The 19,881-nt window shown below is 41.4% G+C and overlaps 2 protein-coding genes across 2 annotated transcripts; both read right to left on the minus strand.

Moving 5' to 3' along the window:
* Positions 1 to 114: 114 nt before the first annotated feature.
* Positions 115 to 14,743, minus strand: LOC124058264 (apoptosis-inducing factor 3). Its single transcript, XM_046387319.1, has 20 exons — positions 14,610 to 14,743; positions 10,927 to 11,167; positions 7,424 to 7,637; positions 6,213 to 6,322; positions 6,010 to 6,119; positions 5,862 to 5,906; positions 5,660 to 5,756; positions 5,401 to 5,513; positions 4,991 to 5,077; positions 4,788 to 4,879; positions 4,567 to 4,697; positions 3,933 to 4,048; positions 3,624 to 3,695; positions 2,972 to 3,035; positions 2,796 to 2,872; positions 2,599 to 2,716; positions 2,393 to 2,491; positions 2,092 to 2,167; positions 1,824 to 1,928; positions 115 to 728 (listed from the first exon to the last, which is right to left on the minus strand). Exons 2-20 carry the CDS (start codon positions 10,955 to 10,957, stop codon positions 686 to 688), a joined length of 1,800 nt encoding a protein of 599 aa, XP_046243275.1. The 5' UTR covers positions 10,958 to 11,167; positions 14,610 to 14,743; the 3' UTR covers positions 115 to 685.
* A 2,673-nt stretch (positions 14,744 to 17,416) lies between these two features.
* On the minus strand, positions 17,417 to 19,852 carry cldn26 (claudin 26). The gene has a single exon (XM_046386380.1). It carries the CDS (start codon positions 18,191 to 18,193, stop codon positions 17,537 to 17,539), a length of 657 nt encoding a protein of 218 aa, XP_046242336.1. The 5' UTR covers positions 18,194 to 19,852; the 3' UTR covers positions 17,417 to 17,536.
* Between the last annotated feature and the right edge of the window lie 29 nt (positions 19,853 to 19,881).

Genomic DNA, 19,881 nt, shown 5'->3' on the forward strand with positions numbered 1-19,881 from the left:
AAACTGTCATTTATTAGAAATTAAAGCGGCGTTCAGGATTCTGCTGCAAAGTGATTTGTTTTCAGACGATTTAAGAATGCTTGTTGATGCATCTAAACAGAAAACTCTCTCTTTTAGGGGCTTATATTTTTAAACTCCTTGCACTTTTTTTTAAACTGATAGTAAGTTATCCCATGCAGATGTAAGGCCTGTATGCATACCATCAAATATGTTATTTAAAACTTAGAAAAAATTCAGTTCAAATTATATGCTCTTCTTTTGTTACAGTGCATTCAGGATTATAGCTATTTACAATGTTATTTGTACAAAAAAAAAAAAAAAACACAATGCCCATCCCTGGCTTCTTATAAACAAAGTGTACAGGTAGATACATCTTTCAGCAGCACAAAGGCTGAATCCAATATTGCTTTGTGGTGAAGCATGACAATATTGTCATGAAGGACCTGCCAACACAGTGACTGAGTGTATTCAGAGCACAGATGGCCCCGTTTGTCATGTTGAAATGTCTCTCAGGAACGAAAGTTTCAGTGTCGTCCTCAGTGGAAGTGTCTCTCCAGCAGTCCTCTCCCCAGTGTGTGTGTGTGTGTGTTTGTCCAGACCATAATAGCTGCTCGGCATCTCAGCACCATAAGTGTCCATATCGAGGTGGACTGTGGGTTTGTCCTTGCGGCCTTCAGACATCAAGTCATTGAGAACCTTTGTCAATCAGCCAAGAAATGTCTCCAGTCCTGCAAACCCGCCAGAAGACAAACCCCCCCTCCATGAGACATGTGTACATGTTCATCGAGTCCACAGCTGACAACTCCCTACACAGGGCCAATATGAGTGAAATGGAAAATAGAAAATGCTCATGTTTGCCCGTACTTGCCAAGCCGTGATAACATCCTTCACATTTTCAGATTGCATTGTTAGAAATGACAGACATGAGAGAAGTGAGGAACACTACAGGTTAATCAGACGGAAACTCACAGAAATGCATGCAGTAACAATAAAGTAACACAAGTACAGCAACAACACTTTTAAAGAACTAAGAATTGAAATGTTCCTGAAAGGGACTATAATCTGACACTCATAATAGAAAAAATATGATAACAGTTTTGCTCTAGTGCAGCCTTAAGTCTTTTATTCAGTGCACAGCGAAGCGAAGGGGGTAGAAATGCATTTCCACCCTCATCTTCATCTTCATCCTCCCTCCCTATTCAGCATGTGTAGTTTAAAAACAGCTTTAAAGTTGTTGTTTTTTAACACACTGTAAACATTTGTTCAAGTGTGCAATCACAAATCATTAATTATGATAATTATGATACGTAGGAGCAGTTAAAACTGTTCATAAATACAATAAACATTTATACATGCTTATACTTATAATGAGTTGGTTAAAGTAAAGTGTTGTCAGCATTTTCTCTCAATTAATAACAGATTTTAACTTCTATACAACTACATCATTCTGTTGCTTTGTTGCCCTTTCTCAAAAACACAAATAAAGTAGTGGACACCTAATATACTGTAGAAGAACTTCAGTATATTCGTCTGCTCTTTACCCTGTATTTTGTACTAAATTAAATGAATTAAGTAAAATAAGAAGATAACAACTGGTGTTTTTCTGGAGTCCCCTGACGTGTAGTTTCAATAAGCCAACTAATTTGGCTTGTGTAATACTTTCCATGTGATTAAAGTCACAAGCTCTGCGACTCATGATGTGTTTTCTGTCACAGTGATAATGACATTTGTCATGTTTTTCTTCGCAGTAAAACCTGAAAAAGCTAAAGAACATAACAGCTATTGTAACCATGACCAGATTTAAGTCTGGGAAGGGGACTTACTCCACATCTCGTTTCTTAATCGTCTTTCCGGATCCTAAGACCTCTGCCACTCGGGATACAATGGGATCATAGTTCATGCTGGCAACAGCAACCACCTCCTCACTCCTATAGACGGACCGGGAAAGAAAAAAAAACTAAAATAAGCTCATGAAGATGACAAAAGCTAAAAACCAAGTATGCCATCTAGTTTACCGTATATTTTCTAGTTTATTCAAGTTCGTTAGGAATAATAAACTCGAGTAATCAGTTGTCTCAAAACAAAACTTACCTGGTGTAAAACGCCACAAACCTCAGTTCATCAAGATCCCCTTGTATAATGACATCATCAAATCCATCACCATAACCTTCACAAGGAGAACATTATATTCATATTTGTGAATATTTTTTGTCAGCAGCAAGAAAAACAGTGAAAGTCAGGCCCAGTTCCTGGTCTCGGGTCTTTTAAGTTCACAGCTAGATGGCAGTGTGGTAACTACACTTACAGCATGTCAGAATTATAACATGTGATAACATGGCAGCCTGAAGCAAACGCTCTTAAAACTAAAGGTGCACCCGAGGCCTGTGGCTACCTGCATAGCGTATGGTCTTCCCAAACATGGCTGACCAGAAGTAAGGCACAGTTTTGATCTCAGTGGTTCTGCCCATCATGCTGAGAGCTGCCACTCTTCCTGTCAGCGAGGGTGAAAACGAAAACACATTCACATGTTTGTCTTTAAGTATGTAAATCACCACCAAAGCGTCAGATATGCTAAGGATAGAGCTGTAACACACTCACCGTGCACATGAGCCATTTGCCAGTGGGGGATGTTCACCTTCTTGTTGTTGCGTGGCGGGAAAGGAAACATGACCACATCTCCTCCAGCAAAGACCCCATCAGCGTTCGTCTGCATCATCTGGGAGAAAAGTTTAGAGGAGTAAATAGGAAAAGTAGGACAAGGGTCTCTCACTCAGGATTTAGGCTTTGTAAGACACCTTGTTGACAGTGATGAAGCCTTTGGAGTCCATGTGGATGCCGCTCTGTTTCAGGAAGCCTGTCGCGGGGATGCTTCCTGCAGGAGAGGAGACATGTGAGGCATTTTCTTCAAAAGGGAGATTCATCAGCCGCTGTGACCACACGAAGGTACATTCAACATCATCTCTGACATCACCTGCGCCGACGACACACACGTCAGCCCGCAGGACTTTTCCACTTTTCAGCACCACCTCTTTCAGCTGTGAAAACAACACGTCCAGGTCAGGTACTAGAGATGCATGCTGATACATTAACAGCTTTCACTCTTCTATTTGTCCTATGAATTGGTGAACTCAGAATGGAGATTTTAAAGGCCCTGAAAATGTTTTTGTTTAGTCACCTCTTGCTGTGAGTGGTGATTTGTTTGCTTAGCTCATTTCACATGAAGTGATTATAGAGACTATATTAAAGTAAACTAATTAGTGTCTGCTGTACTGTATACTAATAAAAAGTGAGCTGAAACATGGCCTTTTGAAGTTTTGAAGCACTTAAATAGAAATCTTGGAATGGTTTACTTGCGTTGCACTGTCAATCAAATCAACCAACCAACTACACCCACACTGCTGATGAAGCGGACTGATAAACTCGTCTCTACGGTTAACTTCAGCTCCTCACTTACTCTTTTAGAGTAATACATTTGTTTTTCGGGAGATTTAAATCACAAATAAGAGTTAATTTTGCTTCATATCCTTGTGTTTCTCATCTGACTCGTCTTCATCGTGCATTAAACAAGAGAGGATGGTGCTGCTGAGCATCATGTCATGCTGTTTCTCTCACTTTCTGAATACCTGTCCATGATGGCCAATCATCTCTGACACCTCATTCAGCATGTAGAACTTCACCCTGTTTGCCTCAAACAGCTGCAAAGAGAAAACACACCACAAACACAAGAAGCTGTGTGAAAACATTTCTATGTCTCTGCTTGCTTGTTGATTCATGTTCTCCATCTTTTGGTTATCAGAATACTGACCAGAAAAAAAGTAATTTGCTTTTAATTAGTAAGATTTTTTTCTTCCTCCCATAGAGACTAATGATGGCAGTCCTGGGGAGGTGCATCATGTTCTGAAGAGCTTGATTTCCCAGGGGTGTCTCCCTACCTTCATTATGGCTTTCCCTACTTTCTCCCCGAGAGCTTTTTTAAAGGGGACTGACTCGATCCCGATGACAGAGACCGAGTGAGCCTTGTCAGTCAGAGCTGCAGCCACCTCCATGCCTGTCAACACACCACATAAACACAGCGTGCAGTTAATATGTGGTGTAGCTAATGCAAAATCATAGAACATTTGAAAGAAATAAACTGAATAAATAGAAACATATCCGACGCTAATAAAAACATTACGAACATTGTGAAACCTTTTTATTTTTTAATTAATGAAAATTACCCCTCAAATGTAAGAGAGCTCCAGAGGTGTGTGGGAGCAAATCCCAGGTGGACGCAATGGAGAAACAGGTGAGCACACATCTTTTCAAACATGTTTTAATGCGACTGTCATTTTTTTTCAAAGCATTGTAGGACATCCAGAGTAACTCCTGGTCACTGATTGGCTGCTAATACATGTGATTCATCATGTGATCACTTTAGAGCTGCTACACACTTTACACTTTACTGTAAGTCGAAGCACATCACTTGATAAACGACAAATAAATAGCACTTAAGTAAAGCACAAATACCTTAAATTTGCAGTACAGTCATGTTGTCATCTTAAACAGCACATGTGTGTTTTTCCTCACCGACAAACGATGTTCCCACAATCACGGCGTTCTTGTTGTTGGCCAGCCTCACGATGCTGTTTGCATCCTCTGGCGTCTGAAGGTGAAACACATTGCTGACGTCCTTGCCTTTGTAGTTCATCGGTTTGGGTCTTTCAAGCAGGAAGCAGAAGCAATCACATGATTATTCATTTATAATCTCATCTGCTTAATTATCACATGTGACAGAAGTTTTTGCTCACTTGCTTCCTGTAGCAATAAACAGTTTCCTGTACTCCATCCTCAAGCCATCTTCAAAGGTCACAGATCGTGTTTTCACATCTACTGCCACGGCCTAAAGCGTACGGGATGATGCATTGGATTTTTTTTTTCCAGAAATTACCAGATTGATAATTGATTAATTATCACTTTAGGCGATATTTAATGAGTTTCCACTCCCTCTCACCTCCTTCTCTGTGAGCAGTTCAATGTCATGGTCCTGTAGGAATTCCATGGAGCGCAGTCTCAGCTGCTCTGCTGTGCTGTCTAAAGACTGAAGTGTCAACAAGTTATGCTGGATCAGAGTACATTAATAGGAAGAAGAAACAAAAAGCAAGCGAGAGAATTTGTACAAATGCATCCATCCAATTAATAATAATCTTGTTTCAAGCTTTTCATAGCAATGAAAAGTCACATCCTTTAAGACTTCTGTCGAAGAGTTGCGTCTTTCTACTTCTGTAAATCTTTGTAGCCTTTCCCCAGAGAGCTCCTGTTTTAGCACCACTGAGCGAAGCAGCACCTCTGCAGTCTGTTATGTAACTTTGTCAGCAGAATCATGTCTGTCTCAGTTTAAGTGGTCAGGGTTTGTGTACAAACCTTACTCAGTTTAGGTCTGTCATATGGAGGGTGCCTGTCCATGGTGCACATGACGATGCGATCGGTGAAGCCCTCTTGCCTCAGTGTCTCCGCACACACCAGACCTGCTGGACCTGTGGGATTGTTCAACATGAAAATAACAGTAAAAAGGTGATGGTTAAGGAAGGGCATGAAGAAATCAGTAAAATGCAGGCCGATCACTGTTGTTTGAGAAGAGGCAAGAAAGAGGGAGAAGAAAGAGGAACAAAAACAAACTGACCTGAGCCAATGATGAGGACGTGACTGAAGCCTGTGTTGGAGTTAATGACTGCTGAGCATCGGGCCATGGGCTTTGACCTTTTCTGTGACTGAAGAGCCTGGAAATTTTTTTTCCAAAGAGATCTCAGATCAATGAGTTGGTCTGTTTATTTTTCTGCACAAATTCTCCACATTCTTTTTCCTTTTTTTTTTTTTTTTTTTACCTGCTTGTTTGCACGAATGATCACCTTGTCCTTTTCAACTCTGACCTGAAGCAAACAAACATGGTCGATGTGTACACTTTTTGATGGTGCTCAGAGACATGATAAGGCAGGGAATGTGTTAAGTGACAGCACCAGCAGGGAAGGTCACCTGGAAGGTAGGCAGGCTGTCCAGCCCAGGGAAGTCCTCGATGTCTCCTGTTGCAATGTTGAAACACGCACCGTGCCAAGGACAGCGCACATGTCCTTTCGACAACACACCTGAAAGTGACAGGAAATGCTGAGAATGTCAGCTGTGTGATATGACATACATATTAAGAATTTTGAAATCATTCCTGACAAGATATTGCTCACCTTTGACCAAAGGTGCACCATAATGTGGACACTTGTGGCCCATGGCTGAGAACTCCCCATGTTCTTTGATCAACAAAGCTCTGCCACTTCCCAAGTCAACCTCTCGCATCCTGTCAGACACACAAAAAGCTGCGTGGGTGCGTTCACCACTGTTTTATAACTAAGTCACACACAAGGCCATTTTGACAGGTGGAACAAGCTGAGAATCTGTCTTGAGTTCCACTCTGGAAGAAACAGTTCATATGAAAACACGACACAGTGAAAATAATGATGTACTCCGAATGAACAGCACGGGTGATTAATTTGGCTATTAAAGATCATTAAAGCAAGATTATCTAACAAATGACTCATGATTCTCCTCCGACAAATTAAAAGTTGAATTCACTTGCAACTAGGAGGTTACTCAGTGCATACCAATACCAAGGCCAACAGTCCACTCTTTTATGATATGCAAATCTACAAGCGCAACCACTATATGACTGAATTTATTTCCATTAGAGTTGAGTCAAAATATGTTTCTGCATTAATGAAGTATCATAACTTCATCAATAACCTCTTCGTCATCACTGACCCACTAGACGTGTGTGTCAACAGTGTCTGTATTTCCTACTTTTTATTGTTTTATTATTATATTTTGCTCCCCGTGACCCTGACGGGTAAGCGGGATAGAAAATGGATGGATGGATATTATATTTTGCTGCAGTGGGGAAGTTTCTGGACATCAGCCTTGTCTGACATTACTGAGTGAGTTCAATGACTTTATGGCTCTTCTCTACTTGCACTACCTTTACAGTAGGTTTTAGTTTTTAGTGTTATCCCATAGGCTTAATATGGTCCCTCTGCATCTCACTTTAAGATAGCCTGTACAGAGCGGGAAGTTTTACTGTTGTAAACCTCTCAGTGCTTTCTGCTGGGCAAACTAGTTTCTACTACTGTTTCCATATGAATGCAAATATATTCTTAATATTTCTGTACCGCCTTGTCTTGTTACTAATAAGCAAACATGCACTGATGATCCATGTGCAAAGGAGAGGAAAATTTTGTTTTATTGTATTTCACTGTGAGCCGTCCCTTAAAGATGAGAACATTGGTGTAATATGGCATCCAACTGCTTATTCACCTCCTTGTGCACTGAGTGCATGAGTTTGTGCACTTGTTGCACTGTGGAAAAGATTGGGATGCGATTGTGGATGAGATTTTCTTTTTCTTACTGTCCGTTTTCCAAATCTTTAACATGACAGACGGAGGCCTCCACATAGTCCCGTGGTTTGTGGTAGAGGGGGAGCGGCGTGGAGTCGTCATCAGAGCCATGTCCCAGGGCCCCATTAGGTCTGCAGTCAGCAAAGGGACTGGCTTTGCCATTAGGTGACAGCCCGTCCATCTCTTTTTCTTTTTCCAGGAGGGAGAGTTCCACTTTGACTTCAACTGCACAACACAGACATATCTCACTTAGAAAACTTCTGAGAGCACATGACTGAACCCAAGCAAGCAATCACATAAAGAATGTAAAGTAAAATGATGCTGTCAGGCTTTAAAATTTAAATCTGATTAAGTAACACTGGCAGATTGCCGATACTATCAATCATCAGTGATTTCTGATTTTGTTTCTGTACGCATTTCCTCTGTCATTTTATCATTATCCTTCTCCACTGCTTTAGAAGAGTAATTTGCCTTTCAGCTGGTAGAAACCTCACCAGCTTTGGAACAAATTGAATCTGACATCTTCACAACTGAAACAAAGGGAAGCAGGAGAAGAGAGACGTTTGTAAGGGCAAAACTTTCTCTTTTCCATACCTCCTGGGAGCAGAATTGCGGGTATCATTCAATTATTTAATGTAAAATTCAGATTTTCTAAATACTGTTAAAAAAACACCCCACCACACATGTATTTTAAACAGCAGTAATTAAGCTGTCATTCAAAGCACAGGAACCCTCCCACGCAGAGCAGTGCCAGTCATACCAGATTTACCAGCCATATGGAAAATTCACAGGCAGCTCAACATGTTGCCACTAAATTTAAAACAAATCACTCTCTGGTCTCAATCCGTCTGTATCTAAATTAATACACTGAAATCAGAAAATTTTGACAGGATAATATTGCCTTGATTAAGATTTATGATAAGAGATTTACATTAAGAAAACTGACACAAACATCATTTGAAAGCTGTTTAAGTATAAGCTTAAAGCAACATTTTTAGTTTAGCTGCTTTCCTTGAGAGACAGTTAAGAAAACAGACTGAGGAACATGCTTAGCATGTTCTGGGAGACATTCAGTCTTCTTCGATGACGTGTGATGCTCTGCTGCTTGCTTTGTATTTTTGAACATTAACAAACGGTTGTGTAACTCCCTCTATGCACTGCAGCAGGCTTTATCTGTTCGGCTGGAAAAATGTGCTGATCATCCGGTTCTTACACAGTAATCTGGCTGGAATTTTCTCCTGCTGAGCAAGTCTTAATTAAAATCAATGGAAAATCATAATAGTGAGTGCAATCGCAGGAGAAAAGAAAGAGAAAGCTTTCCACAGCCAAAGAGAATCTCTGGATGTCTGCTGCTAAATTGCCACACTAATGCTTCTGCTATTGCTGCTATTTGGTTCAGTACCAAAACATTTTCTGTGATGCTTTCATTTTAATTTTGTCTGAGGTTTGTCTTTTTTTTTTGTTGTTGATGTGAATGAGTGCAGGGTGTTTAGATTGTTATGTATCATTTCACAGCATTGGTAACCTTTCTCCATTTCTTCACATGCTGATGAAAATGAAGGAAACAGTGTGTTATGTCTACAAGCTCCTCCGCCTTCCTCCCTCGTAGATCCTGTCATGGTGCCAATTCACTCCCACTTACACTTCAGTGTATAACTTAACTTGTATTGTATATTCAGAGGGAGTTGTGGTCATTTATACTTCACACTTTAGTTGTGGATGTCAAAATGGGCTGCTTTTATATTCTTCATGAAAAGTTAAACAAACTTATATCATCTTTTATCAGTCCAAAGCTTTCAAACAATCCTTTGAACATGCAAGTGATTTCAGATCTTTATCTCATAGATAGATGTTGGAGGAACTTTTTCAGTTTATGACTGCAGATGTGGCTTCCTAATATTGCAGTGTTGCTCCCTGATTTAGCCACAAAATCATGGTGTCACAACTGGTCTGGATCTCCGCTTTAATGATAAGAACATTCATATTAAATCTCACTTTGATTCAATTTACTGCTGCTCTGCCCTGCTTTTCCCTGATTAAAAAACATTAAGTTATAAAGACATCAGGTGCGATTTATTATAATTAACTTTAATACAAGGTTTGCTTTATTTTCGAATAAGTTAAGTTCTGTTGACAGCAGCTCCCCCAGAAAAGATGACAAAGATGTATGAATCTGAATCTTTTCCAGCTGGATAAAAGACTTCAGGCAGCTTCATGTTTGAGATGTCATTGGATTGTTAGTAGCTAGAGATCACACCGTGATAGACATCAACAAATAAGTACTCAGAGGCCTGACAATCAGCAGCGGCTCTTCAGTTATGTATGCAGACGATTTCACCTTCACATCATGTAGCCTGTTGAACAGATTATTTGATCACAAATTCTGCAAATGAGTTTCTCATGCAGTAAAGCATGGTGGATAATCTCCTAGTCATGCTAACACTGAAACTGGTACACAACACGCGACGCCATATTTGGTTATTCATGTCTCAGTATGTAATCCTCTTGACCAAAGATGCCACGGAGATGATTAAAATTCCTCCCACATGAAGCACTACGGTGCAAACAGAGGAGGTTGGAGATGAGAGGACATGTATAACAGGATTTGGAGGTTGCTTTGAAAACTATCCAAACTGAACAAAGTGTCCCTAAATATACATACATTTTTAAAAAACAAATTGTTAATTTTTACCACAACGCACCTCCATGTAAACAGTGCAATATTCAGAAATGTTTTGTTGATGATGGACAGTCTTCCCTGTATTGACCAACAAGTATTGCAACTAGACTCATAAGAAGAATCTTTTTTGTATTATAACTGAATTAAGTTTCATTTCCTGCTGCATACAACACTGCCAATTACAAGTAATCCTGCATAATATTTTATTGACTTTTCTAGCAGAATAATTATGTAATGTTATCATGTTATTGTTCTACAAATGTCTGACCAAATGAATAACTCTTACATAAGATTAGATTAACAAAATGAGTTAATGAGGTTTCTTATCTAATCAATGCTAATAGTTAAGTTTCATGTAATGGTTTAAACATGAGTTTGATTATGATATTCTAGTGATATTTTCATATTAAAAAGAGGGAATGTTCATATTAACATTTGGAGAAATATTTCATCTATATCACTAAGCCTACTGGAGATACTACAAGTAGGATATTTCCTTAGGAGTGTGCAAAATAATATGAACACAAAATCTTAATCTTAAAAGTATTAACAGCACAAACAAAATGATCACCTACTTATTAGAGGAGTTATAAACCTTTTTGAGTCCAATTTCAGTGATGATTTCATGTTATAATCTGTTGTATTGTACATAATACATCAGACTGTAAGATGCTTCTTTTATTTTGTCCTCTCCATGTAGGTGAGACCACTCCTGACGCACACCTGTTGTTCTACACCTGCTCAAGAGCTGTTACTGTGCTTGTCCATGTGTGTGTTCTGTCAAACTAAACTAAAATCCTCCTGACTGAGATAATTAGGAAACATGTTGGTTACCTGGTTTGGGTTTGGAGAAGCATCCTCCCATGGTGAGCCCAGGAATGAGGGACACCCAAGGAAAGAGGGAAGGAGGGAAGGAGGGAAGAAGGGATGGAGGGGGAAGGGGGGAGCCGAGGGAGGGGCTGTCAGATCCTCAGGCTGGGCTGCTTGGTCGGGAGGTAACGATAACACAAAACTGTGTGTATGAGAAAGTGCAGGTCCAGGTTGGCCATGGCACACGTCAGCTCCTCCACATAATCTGCACAGACAGAAAGGGAGTGTCATCGTCAGCAGATCTGTGTCGCACTGCTCCACATGAGTGTAAAGTCTGACATTTTACACTGAGCTTTCATGAGATACGCCACACGGATGTTTGTTGTTCCTCAGGTGGTTGGAAAGACGCTCAAAAAGCCACTGTTTGTCTCCTTAGTTATTTTATGGTCCTAATCTAATCGGTCAAAGTCACTGACTGTGTTTTATTTATCGCAAAAAGTGGCTTTAGTTGCTCTGTAGTGTCTGCAGGAGCCAGACTGGCAAGGAAAACTCGCTAGATTATTTTCTGTTTGTGTGTGTGTGTGTGTGTGTGTGTATGTAACATGTTATTGCCTGTAAAAAGGAAGCAATTGTGCTAATTAGGAACATTTCCACACACACTCTTACCTTTGTTCATGCATATTGCATGGAAACTGTTAAATATTAACAGCACTCCGACACCTATTAACTTTCTCGTCACACTGAGCCTTAAAGGGAAGCAGGGGCCCCTTGAGTTTCAAAATCCCCCTTGTTTTTTTGTTGCCACGTTTCCCTCACATTTCTGCCAGCTCTGGTATTTCGCCCTCTCATGCAGTAGTTAGTTACTCACACGCTCACTGGCTGCTATGAATCTGAGCAGGACGCAGGATGGCAGGTGTATCACCCAACATGGTGTAATCCATCACCAAATTATCCTTTTGAGGTACAACCAAAAGGACTGCTTGATATTCTGAGCACATCTTAATGTCCTTGAACTTCAGTGTTGAATGGAGCACTGCTTTGAAAAAGTTCCTAAGAACAAATGAGCAATGGAAAGATCTCCTCTGACTGGCCACAACTCAGCAGCTGAGATTGAGTTGTTGTATCTGTACTTTTACCAGCACTCAAGTAGTGCAACCTGCTTTGAATTTGTGTCACATGTACTGTTACTTCAATATATTCATTTTGTGTTACTTTACACTTTTGGTCCACTGCATTTCAGAGGAAAATATTGAACTTTTTACTCCTCTACTGAAGCCTCTTTTTGGACTGTATTTCTGCATCTCTGCCAAACATTTTCTTGCATTCAGCTAACAGCCACACAGCAGAGCCTTTGATGTTGTGAGTTTCTCTAAATACAAAGAGCATCATATCAAGTCACTCCCTAAAGAGAGAGAGATGCCTCATCGCAAGACTTCTCCCTCACATGTTGCCCCTTTAATAATTTGCCACCACTGAAATTTTGATGAACGGCAAATTGGATCGCAAAGGGCTGCCATCCTGGAGTTCCAGCAAGCCCAAGATACTTTGTGCAAAACTAAAGTAGGTTAAGCAGATTTGGTCCTCACAACATATGACGCAGATCCCGCTCTCTCACGGTTGGGCCTGTCCCCAAGCAGTGCTAATAATCCTGCCTGCAAACAAGCTGTCAGTTTTGCTCACTTCCCTACAAATGTAATACCTGTTACTGGAATGCTGCAGGGGAGAACTGGTGAAATGCAGCTCGTAGTCGGTGGTGAGGACTGGAAATGAGTGGAAAAAAGAAGGAATGTTGAGCAGCAAAGTGCCTGCGCTCTGAGGCTCACATCCGTCATTCAAAACTTAAACTTAAAACAGTGATGTGACGGACACACCACATGAGGGCACTCATCAAAAAGACAACATTACATTTCTAGAAAGAACCCCTCCTCCACGCCGGTAACGAACCTGATGCTCACCAATGAACAGCAGCAGCAGAAGAACAGAAGCTGTAACATCCACGTGTGGTGAAAACTGTTAATTTCGTGTCACTTTGCAGCATTCCTTGTCCCTGGACTTGCAGAAAGTTCAGAATAAAAGAAGAGCTGCTGGTTCAGTCACTCCTTCACCTGAAACAATCCAAACTGTGGTCTCTGTTTTATTTAAATGCTTGCTTGGCAGGTATGTCAGCATGTAGTTAAAGATTAGGGCTCTCTGATCCTCAGCTGATAAAGGACAAGAACTCACCACAACCTAACCGCGCTCTTAATATTTGACCACACCTCTGCAGAAGTTTGCATGTTTTCCCGGTTTGTGAAATAACAAGATAAGCCGGAGGATTCGTCCCCTGATTGCGTAAACCAGCCATTGAGCAAAAGTGCTCTCTCTCATCAGCCTCTTTGTGGTTATCCATTTTGTTTGCCGTCAGCTTAAAGAAGCATTTGTTGTGAGGGCAAGACGGTGGAATTGTTTTAATCTTTGATCTTTATAGCATTTCTGCATTGCTTAGTTTGATTGTTGGAGAAATGTTACAGACCACATTTGAAGTTGCATTTATGCACCCTCATGAATTGAGTTAACAAGATGTCCCTGAAAATGCCAAGAAGCTTTCGACTGACTTCTATTTACTCCATTGCCTACGTATCTTAACTATAAAAGAATAAAGAGTGGATTACAGTTAATCACAATCCCCATTAAGAAGCTCTAATACGTGACACAATTAGACATTGTGAGCATGTTCATTCACACTATTCTTGACCAAGTTTGTCCGGATGTTTGTATTGTTTGCGCGTAGATAAGAGGCAGTGGTAGTGGTTGTTACCATGTTTCAGGCAGGATGCCAAGAGCTTCATAGCGGCCCATGCAGGATGCCATTGACAGTGTGTATACTGTCTGTGTTAATAACCGCAAAGGATTGAACCTAATGTTGATTTTGTCATTAACAAGCTTCAGAGGCCACACAGCTAAGCTTTTAATGGAATTCAAAAACAAACCACTGGTGTTTGTCGTAATATATAGATGCCACGTGGCTCTTGAAAACAAAGATTATACCACATTGTTCACTGTGCCACTTAAAGCAGAAAAATCTTGCTTTCAAAAGTTGGCCCAAACTTTACATTGTCTTTGTTATATTCTGTAAATGTAATAATCTGATTAAAATTGGCACCACAAACTTCTATTGGGTTATTTAGGCTGCTTCTTGGAGCCATAACCTCTCCATGATGTCATGGAAAACTAGAATTGTGGTTTACAGAGGGGGTTTACACCCCCACGAAGGAGCTGTGCTTCCATATAACAATTCTGCTATTGACAAGTTTCTCAGTCTGCACACACACACACACACACACACATACACACAAGTAAGTAGCTGTAAACACCTAACAGAAACAAAGAGAATGTGAACTGTACTGTGTGAGTCACTGATGTGCTAATTGTTAAAAACTGGCCCTGTAGATGATTGTACGCTGCTCATATTTTATGTGTGTAGCAGAACTGATCCATAAATTCAAATCTACTGTGTGGCTCTGTGTATTGTGATTTCAGTTTCATACACTGCACCACAGGACATCCAGAGTATCTGGATCACAGAGCAAACAACTTCCATACAAGTACTCTTTGTGCCCATAGTGTACAGACAAAATCCATCACATAAACACATCACATAAATCACATCGGGAGCTGACAAAACAGAGTTGAGTTTCCCTGACTGTAAAAGCAATAAATCAGCTTACCGGCATACATGGAGCAGGTGCACCAAGATCCTGTCAAACTCCCTAACGCTCAGCTTCCCCTGCGGAGCTCGGAAGCATATTAGCACACGAGTGTCTTCAACAGTCCTGTCCCTCTCAGGGATTGACTCTGTCCACTGGAGTATTCCCAGTCTGTGTGTCCCTCTGTGCCCTCCTCCGCTCTCCTCTTCTGCCTCTTGATGCAGCAGTGGCTCTAGAGAGAGAGAGAGAGAGAGAGAGAGTAAGTGTGTGAATGTTTGTGCTCTGCCCCTCGTAAAGCCCCCCCCCCCCAACACACACACACACACACACACACACACACACACACACCTTCCAGCGGCGGAGACTGAGCCGACCGGTCGTGGGAGTTGCTCTCTTTCCTTTGTCAAGCCTGCAAATGCAGCACGGAGGACCTTTGCCAGTTTCTCAGCTGTATGCAGTATTGATGGAGTTGCTGAGGGGATGCTAACACAGCATGAATGCTCACCGTTCCCCCTGCACTCGTCCTCCCACCCCTCCCCTCCTCTCTTTCCCAAACACTCTCTCTCTCTCTGTCTCTCTCTGTCTCTCTCTCAGACCCTCTCAGCCTCGCCTTCAGATGTCAAAGACCTGACTTGCCAGTTAAGCCTGATCAAACACTTGCTGCCCTCCCCACTGCACTGCCTGGTTTGACTGCCCACTTATCACGCTGCCTCCTTACTGTGCATGCATTGTGCTGCATGTCTGTACTGCTGCAGGAGGAGTCTCAGCTATTGTTAAATCTTACCAGCATGTCCCTGATTTTGTTTATAGTGACCACCAGGAGACATAAAAGAACAAACTATTCTTCAGACAGCTTCACACTGTGAACACTGAAACAGCTCATACAGTATGTGTGTGTGTGTGTATGTGTGTGTGTGTGTGTGTACATCACAAGGAGAAAGAGTGAAAGTGCAGTTGGTGCAGTAAATCTCAGCTGTGGAGGTGGGGGTGGGTGGTGGTGCAGGATTAAAAACGTATACTGAGTCCTATAGAAATGAGTTCCTAAGATATTTCCATTCCTTTTGCTGCCACTGTGGGAGGAACTGCGCCTCCCCTTTAAATAAGTGCTGGGACAAGGTCATTCACCTGATAATCATCCATGTTCAGATTCTATGGAAATAATGACAGCACTGACACAGGGTGGTGATCAGGGTTAGCCAGCCTTACATTGCTTTTAGAATGCTAATGTCTGCAAATGAAAAACTGGACTTGCGAGAGGCTTTCACTGTATTCTTAATGCGTGCTGACACCTGGCATGTGCACGTGTACTCTAGTGTCAGTGTGTTTGTGTTGCTCTCTGTGTGTGCTCAGGCACATGTGAAAGCATGTCTGAGTGGAGGCCAGGGGTGGGCTGTGTGCACATGTACAACAAGATGACTGATCAGGCTGGTCAGGAGTGTGTGTGTGTGTGTGTGTGTGTGTGTGTGTGTGTGTGTGTGTGTGTGTGTGGTGGTGGGGGGGTGTCTTACATTGCCGATACATCACTCAGTTTAAGTGAATTACAAGCTCTCTTCTGCAGGGGCCAGAGAGAGAGGGAGAGAGAGAGAGAGAGCTGCAGCATCCAAAAACCCAGATTAAGAGAGGCGAGAGAAGTGAATGAATCATTCATGAGCTAAACTATCAAATCATAGCCTGCCAAAATATTAATGTCAGCTGTTATTAGTTTGGATTCAGTCTGACGGTTAATTAGATCGGTTTGGCAAAAGCACAAGTTAAACACAACCTAGACTCAGTGAGATTTGATACAAACTGATCTCAGTAATTTATTCTGCGGTACTTTGTGATTTGTTGTGATAATGGAGAAATTCACAAAAAGAAAGGTTCAAATCACTTCTAATCATCAGAATATACAGCAGTAGGCCAAAGCCAAATAATGTATTAAGGACTAAGTGGAGCTGATGGTGCCAAGTCCCTCCCCGAAACGAAATTTAACACAGAGGAGCTGCAGCACTGGAATGCAACTATTCGCTCCTTCCCAGACAGGAGGCTCAGAGACCCTGTGCACCACTAATGTTGGACATTTTCATGCTTATTCAGAGTTCTTATTAGTAACAGACAGGTTGTGTGTGGACTGCATGGCAGCTGTTTGGCTGCACATCTTTATGTGCTTTTATTGAGGACTAAATTTGGGTTACTGTTGTTTTTCCTTCCAATTATGTCATTGCTTTCTTTCCCTAACACATTTATTTACAAGCTACAATGGGTTTATTCACATTTTGCTCTGCAAACTAACCTAAAAAATCAAATCAGCTCAAGGAATCGTGTCAAATGCAATTCTAAATCATAAGCATGTTGAAACATGGAACTGAAAACAATTGCATGTGTGATCATTTCTATATACACATAAAAAACAGTGTTTCCCATCTGAAGCCTTTTATAGAGCATGACTGATGCAGAGTCTGGTCCATCAGTCTCTGGTGACCAGAGACTTTTCAAAGCATCAGAGAACAATAGAAACCAAAATTTGTCAAGTGTCAGCACCTTGTGTCTGCATGTGTCACGGTATTTCTAATCTTATTCTGAGAAGGGCTTTGTGCACAGTAGGTGCATGTCTACTGGTAAATAAAGTCTTCCGATCCCTTTAGAACTTTAAAAGAACAACCAGCTGCTTGTATACGCACATTAAGAGTCTGTGAAAACAATATCTCTATTCACCAGAGATGCAGAGTACAGGAAGGTGTTTGGTACATTCAGAAACAATTTGAACAATTTGTATTTGAACAAATAAAACATACAACAGCCAATTTTTGATGTACTTCAGTCAAAAACGTTATTCTTGATGGGGTCGCACAAACAGTCACTGAAGCACGTCACAAAGCATTTCAATATCTCATCGCACAAGTGTACGAGCTGACAGGCCTCCATATGAAGTATATGAATGTGCAGGTGACATGTTGACAATAAGAAATCTATAACACCTCTGTCTTCAGGTAGCTCTTTGTCCTGTGCTTCCACTGTGGGCTGTTTGGCACACTTGGCGGCCTCTGGTCAAAGTCCCCCATGCACACAGCTACAAAGAAGAGAGTCCCTCCGATGACCAGAGCCAAACCGCCAAACCATCCAGAGAACATTGCTTCTCCGTACTCCCAGCGTGGCATCACGTCAGGAAAACCCTCGTCCCAGAACTCTGCCACAGTGGTGTAGGCCACGATTGAGACTGGAACCAGAGTGGTGAGACCTGACAACCAAGACAGCACCCCTCCAAGAATGAGGAACCGTCTCTTCAGGCCAGGCTGCCCCACACACATCTCGACGCCCTCCAGTCCAGGGAAGACAGCCAGCAGAGCCAAACCTCCGGTGCCTATAGACATTGACATTAGCACCCTGGAGATCTGCAAGTCCATTGGCAGCCCCAGGACAGACTCGTAGGCCTTACACTGAATTCCCACCTCCTCCGTGTAGAGGCAGGTGTGCCACAGTCCAGAGAACCAGTTCTCCACTTCGTTCAGGTCAGAGTTCATTGTCTTCCAGAATGGCAGGAAGGTGGTGATCAGAGAAGTGACCAAACCCCCAAACGTTACAAAAAGTGCAGTTCTTTGCATGACTTTGGTTGTTAGAAAAACCATCTCTTGCTTCTGCCTGAGCAGTGATTCCTGTCTCAAGTGTGCAGGTCAATGCAACAGGTTCCAGATCCAGAAGTGCTCTGTAGCCCGTCCCACCCACTGAGGTAACAGGACCAACCTGACCAGCCCACTCATTCAGCCTCCTTAATAAAATGCAACTGAAAAGTGAGGAGATTATCCAAGACTACGGCATGACAACAGACATACTGTTTTGTTTCAGTCTTCAGTATCATTGCAGTGAACAATGAACTCTGTTTTAAGATGAAACCAGATCTGTCCAGTGGGATTCTGGGCTGTGTGGGTGCACAAGCAGACTTAAATAAATGAAACTTGAGCAAGCTGGACATGGGCAAGGAGGTACACTCAAAAAAAGAAAAAGAATCAAAAAGCTACACAGACACGAATATAATGGCCTGTTTCTTCGTGGCTGTGAAATTCAATCCATTTTTTAAAAATTTGTAATTATTTCAATTGAACTCCTTCACTGATGTCACTGATAAGACTTGAACAAAATCGAAAGAGGAGCTTTTGATTTCGCCAAGTGTCTCGAGTATCTGGACTATGAATAGCACTTTGTGCTCACTGCAGCGGCCCAAAAAGAGTCCGACACTTTGTGAATTCCACTGAGGGTTTTTACAGATCTTGCAGTACAACTGGCAACCAACAGAAAATTCAGTCCAGCACCAAAGGATTTGGGTCAACGTTTTTTCTGTGCCATTAAAAAATACTGCATAACTTTTTTTAGAAATGTATTTTTTCTTACATACTTGCTTCATAAGTAGTTTGACTGTTAACAGTCTTGACTCCCATTAAAGGAAAGTATTCTCAAACTTAAATGCAGCAATTTATATGATAGAATTAATTTAGTAAAAGCTCACTTGACCAAAGTCTAAAAAAAGTGCAAAACTTCACAAAAGCTGACGGAATTCACCTGCTCAGTCTGAGAGGCTTTGTGTGACTTTATCGTCCGCAGATCTGTGAAAACGGAAACCTCTGAAGGACATGGCTAATTTGACGAAAGGTTAAGACCTTAACCTTCAGCTGTTTTCACATGGTGCACATAGGTTACAATGACTTTAGTTTAAGGCAAGTGACTATAAAAATTTAGGGTTTGTGCTGATATTCATTCTTACAAAATATCTGTGAAGACATTACTGTAATTAGGTTATAAAGACTTTTGGACGAATCCAAATCAGTTCTGATTTTTTAAGTCTTTAAGTTCCTTACTTTGAGACATTTGGTGTTAATCCAAGCTATCACAAATATCACAAAGCAGGGATGAATATCAGAATATGTGTATATTGAGTGTTCCTTGGCATTTAAATGAGACTGTTCACCAAGCTGGCAGGGTAAGAGACAGTATCACAGTGCGATACAGATATAAGCCGGGTCAAGCCACTGAGTATCTGCTCTCCGCCTGGATGAGTGTAGGCTCTCAAAGTAAATTAGCTGAGGGCTACAAATGGCTGTTGCCTGTCAGAAAGTCCATGATGGCAGTCTGATACCCACAGCAGAGACTGGTGATTGGTCAAAATATATTTTGTAGGAATGCTCACTCAACTTTTGGAACCTTTTACTGTGCTGCTGTGCCAACACTTACACTTACATAATAAGGTAAGAGTTGAAACAGTCAGTGAAGGAGGCACACTGATGATGAGATACTTCAGTATCACATGAGTGCAACACGGAGA

The sequence above is a fragment of the Scatophagus argus genome, chromosome 4, assembly GCF_020382885.2.
Source record: "Scatophagus argus isolate fScaArg1 chromosome 4, fScaArg1.pri, whole genome shotgun sequence".
Lineage (NCBI taxonomy): Eukaryota > Metazoa > Chordata > Actinopteri > Scatophagidae > Scatophagus > Scatophagus argus.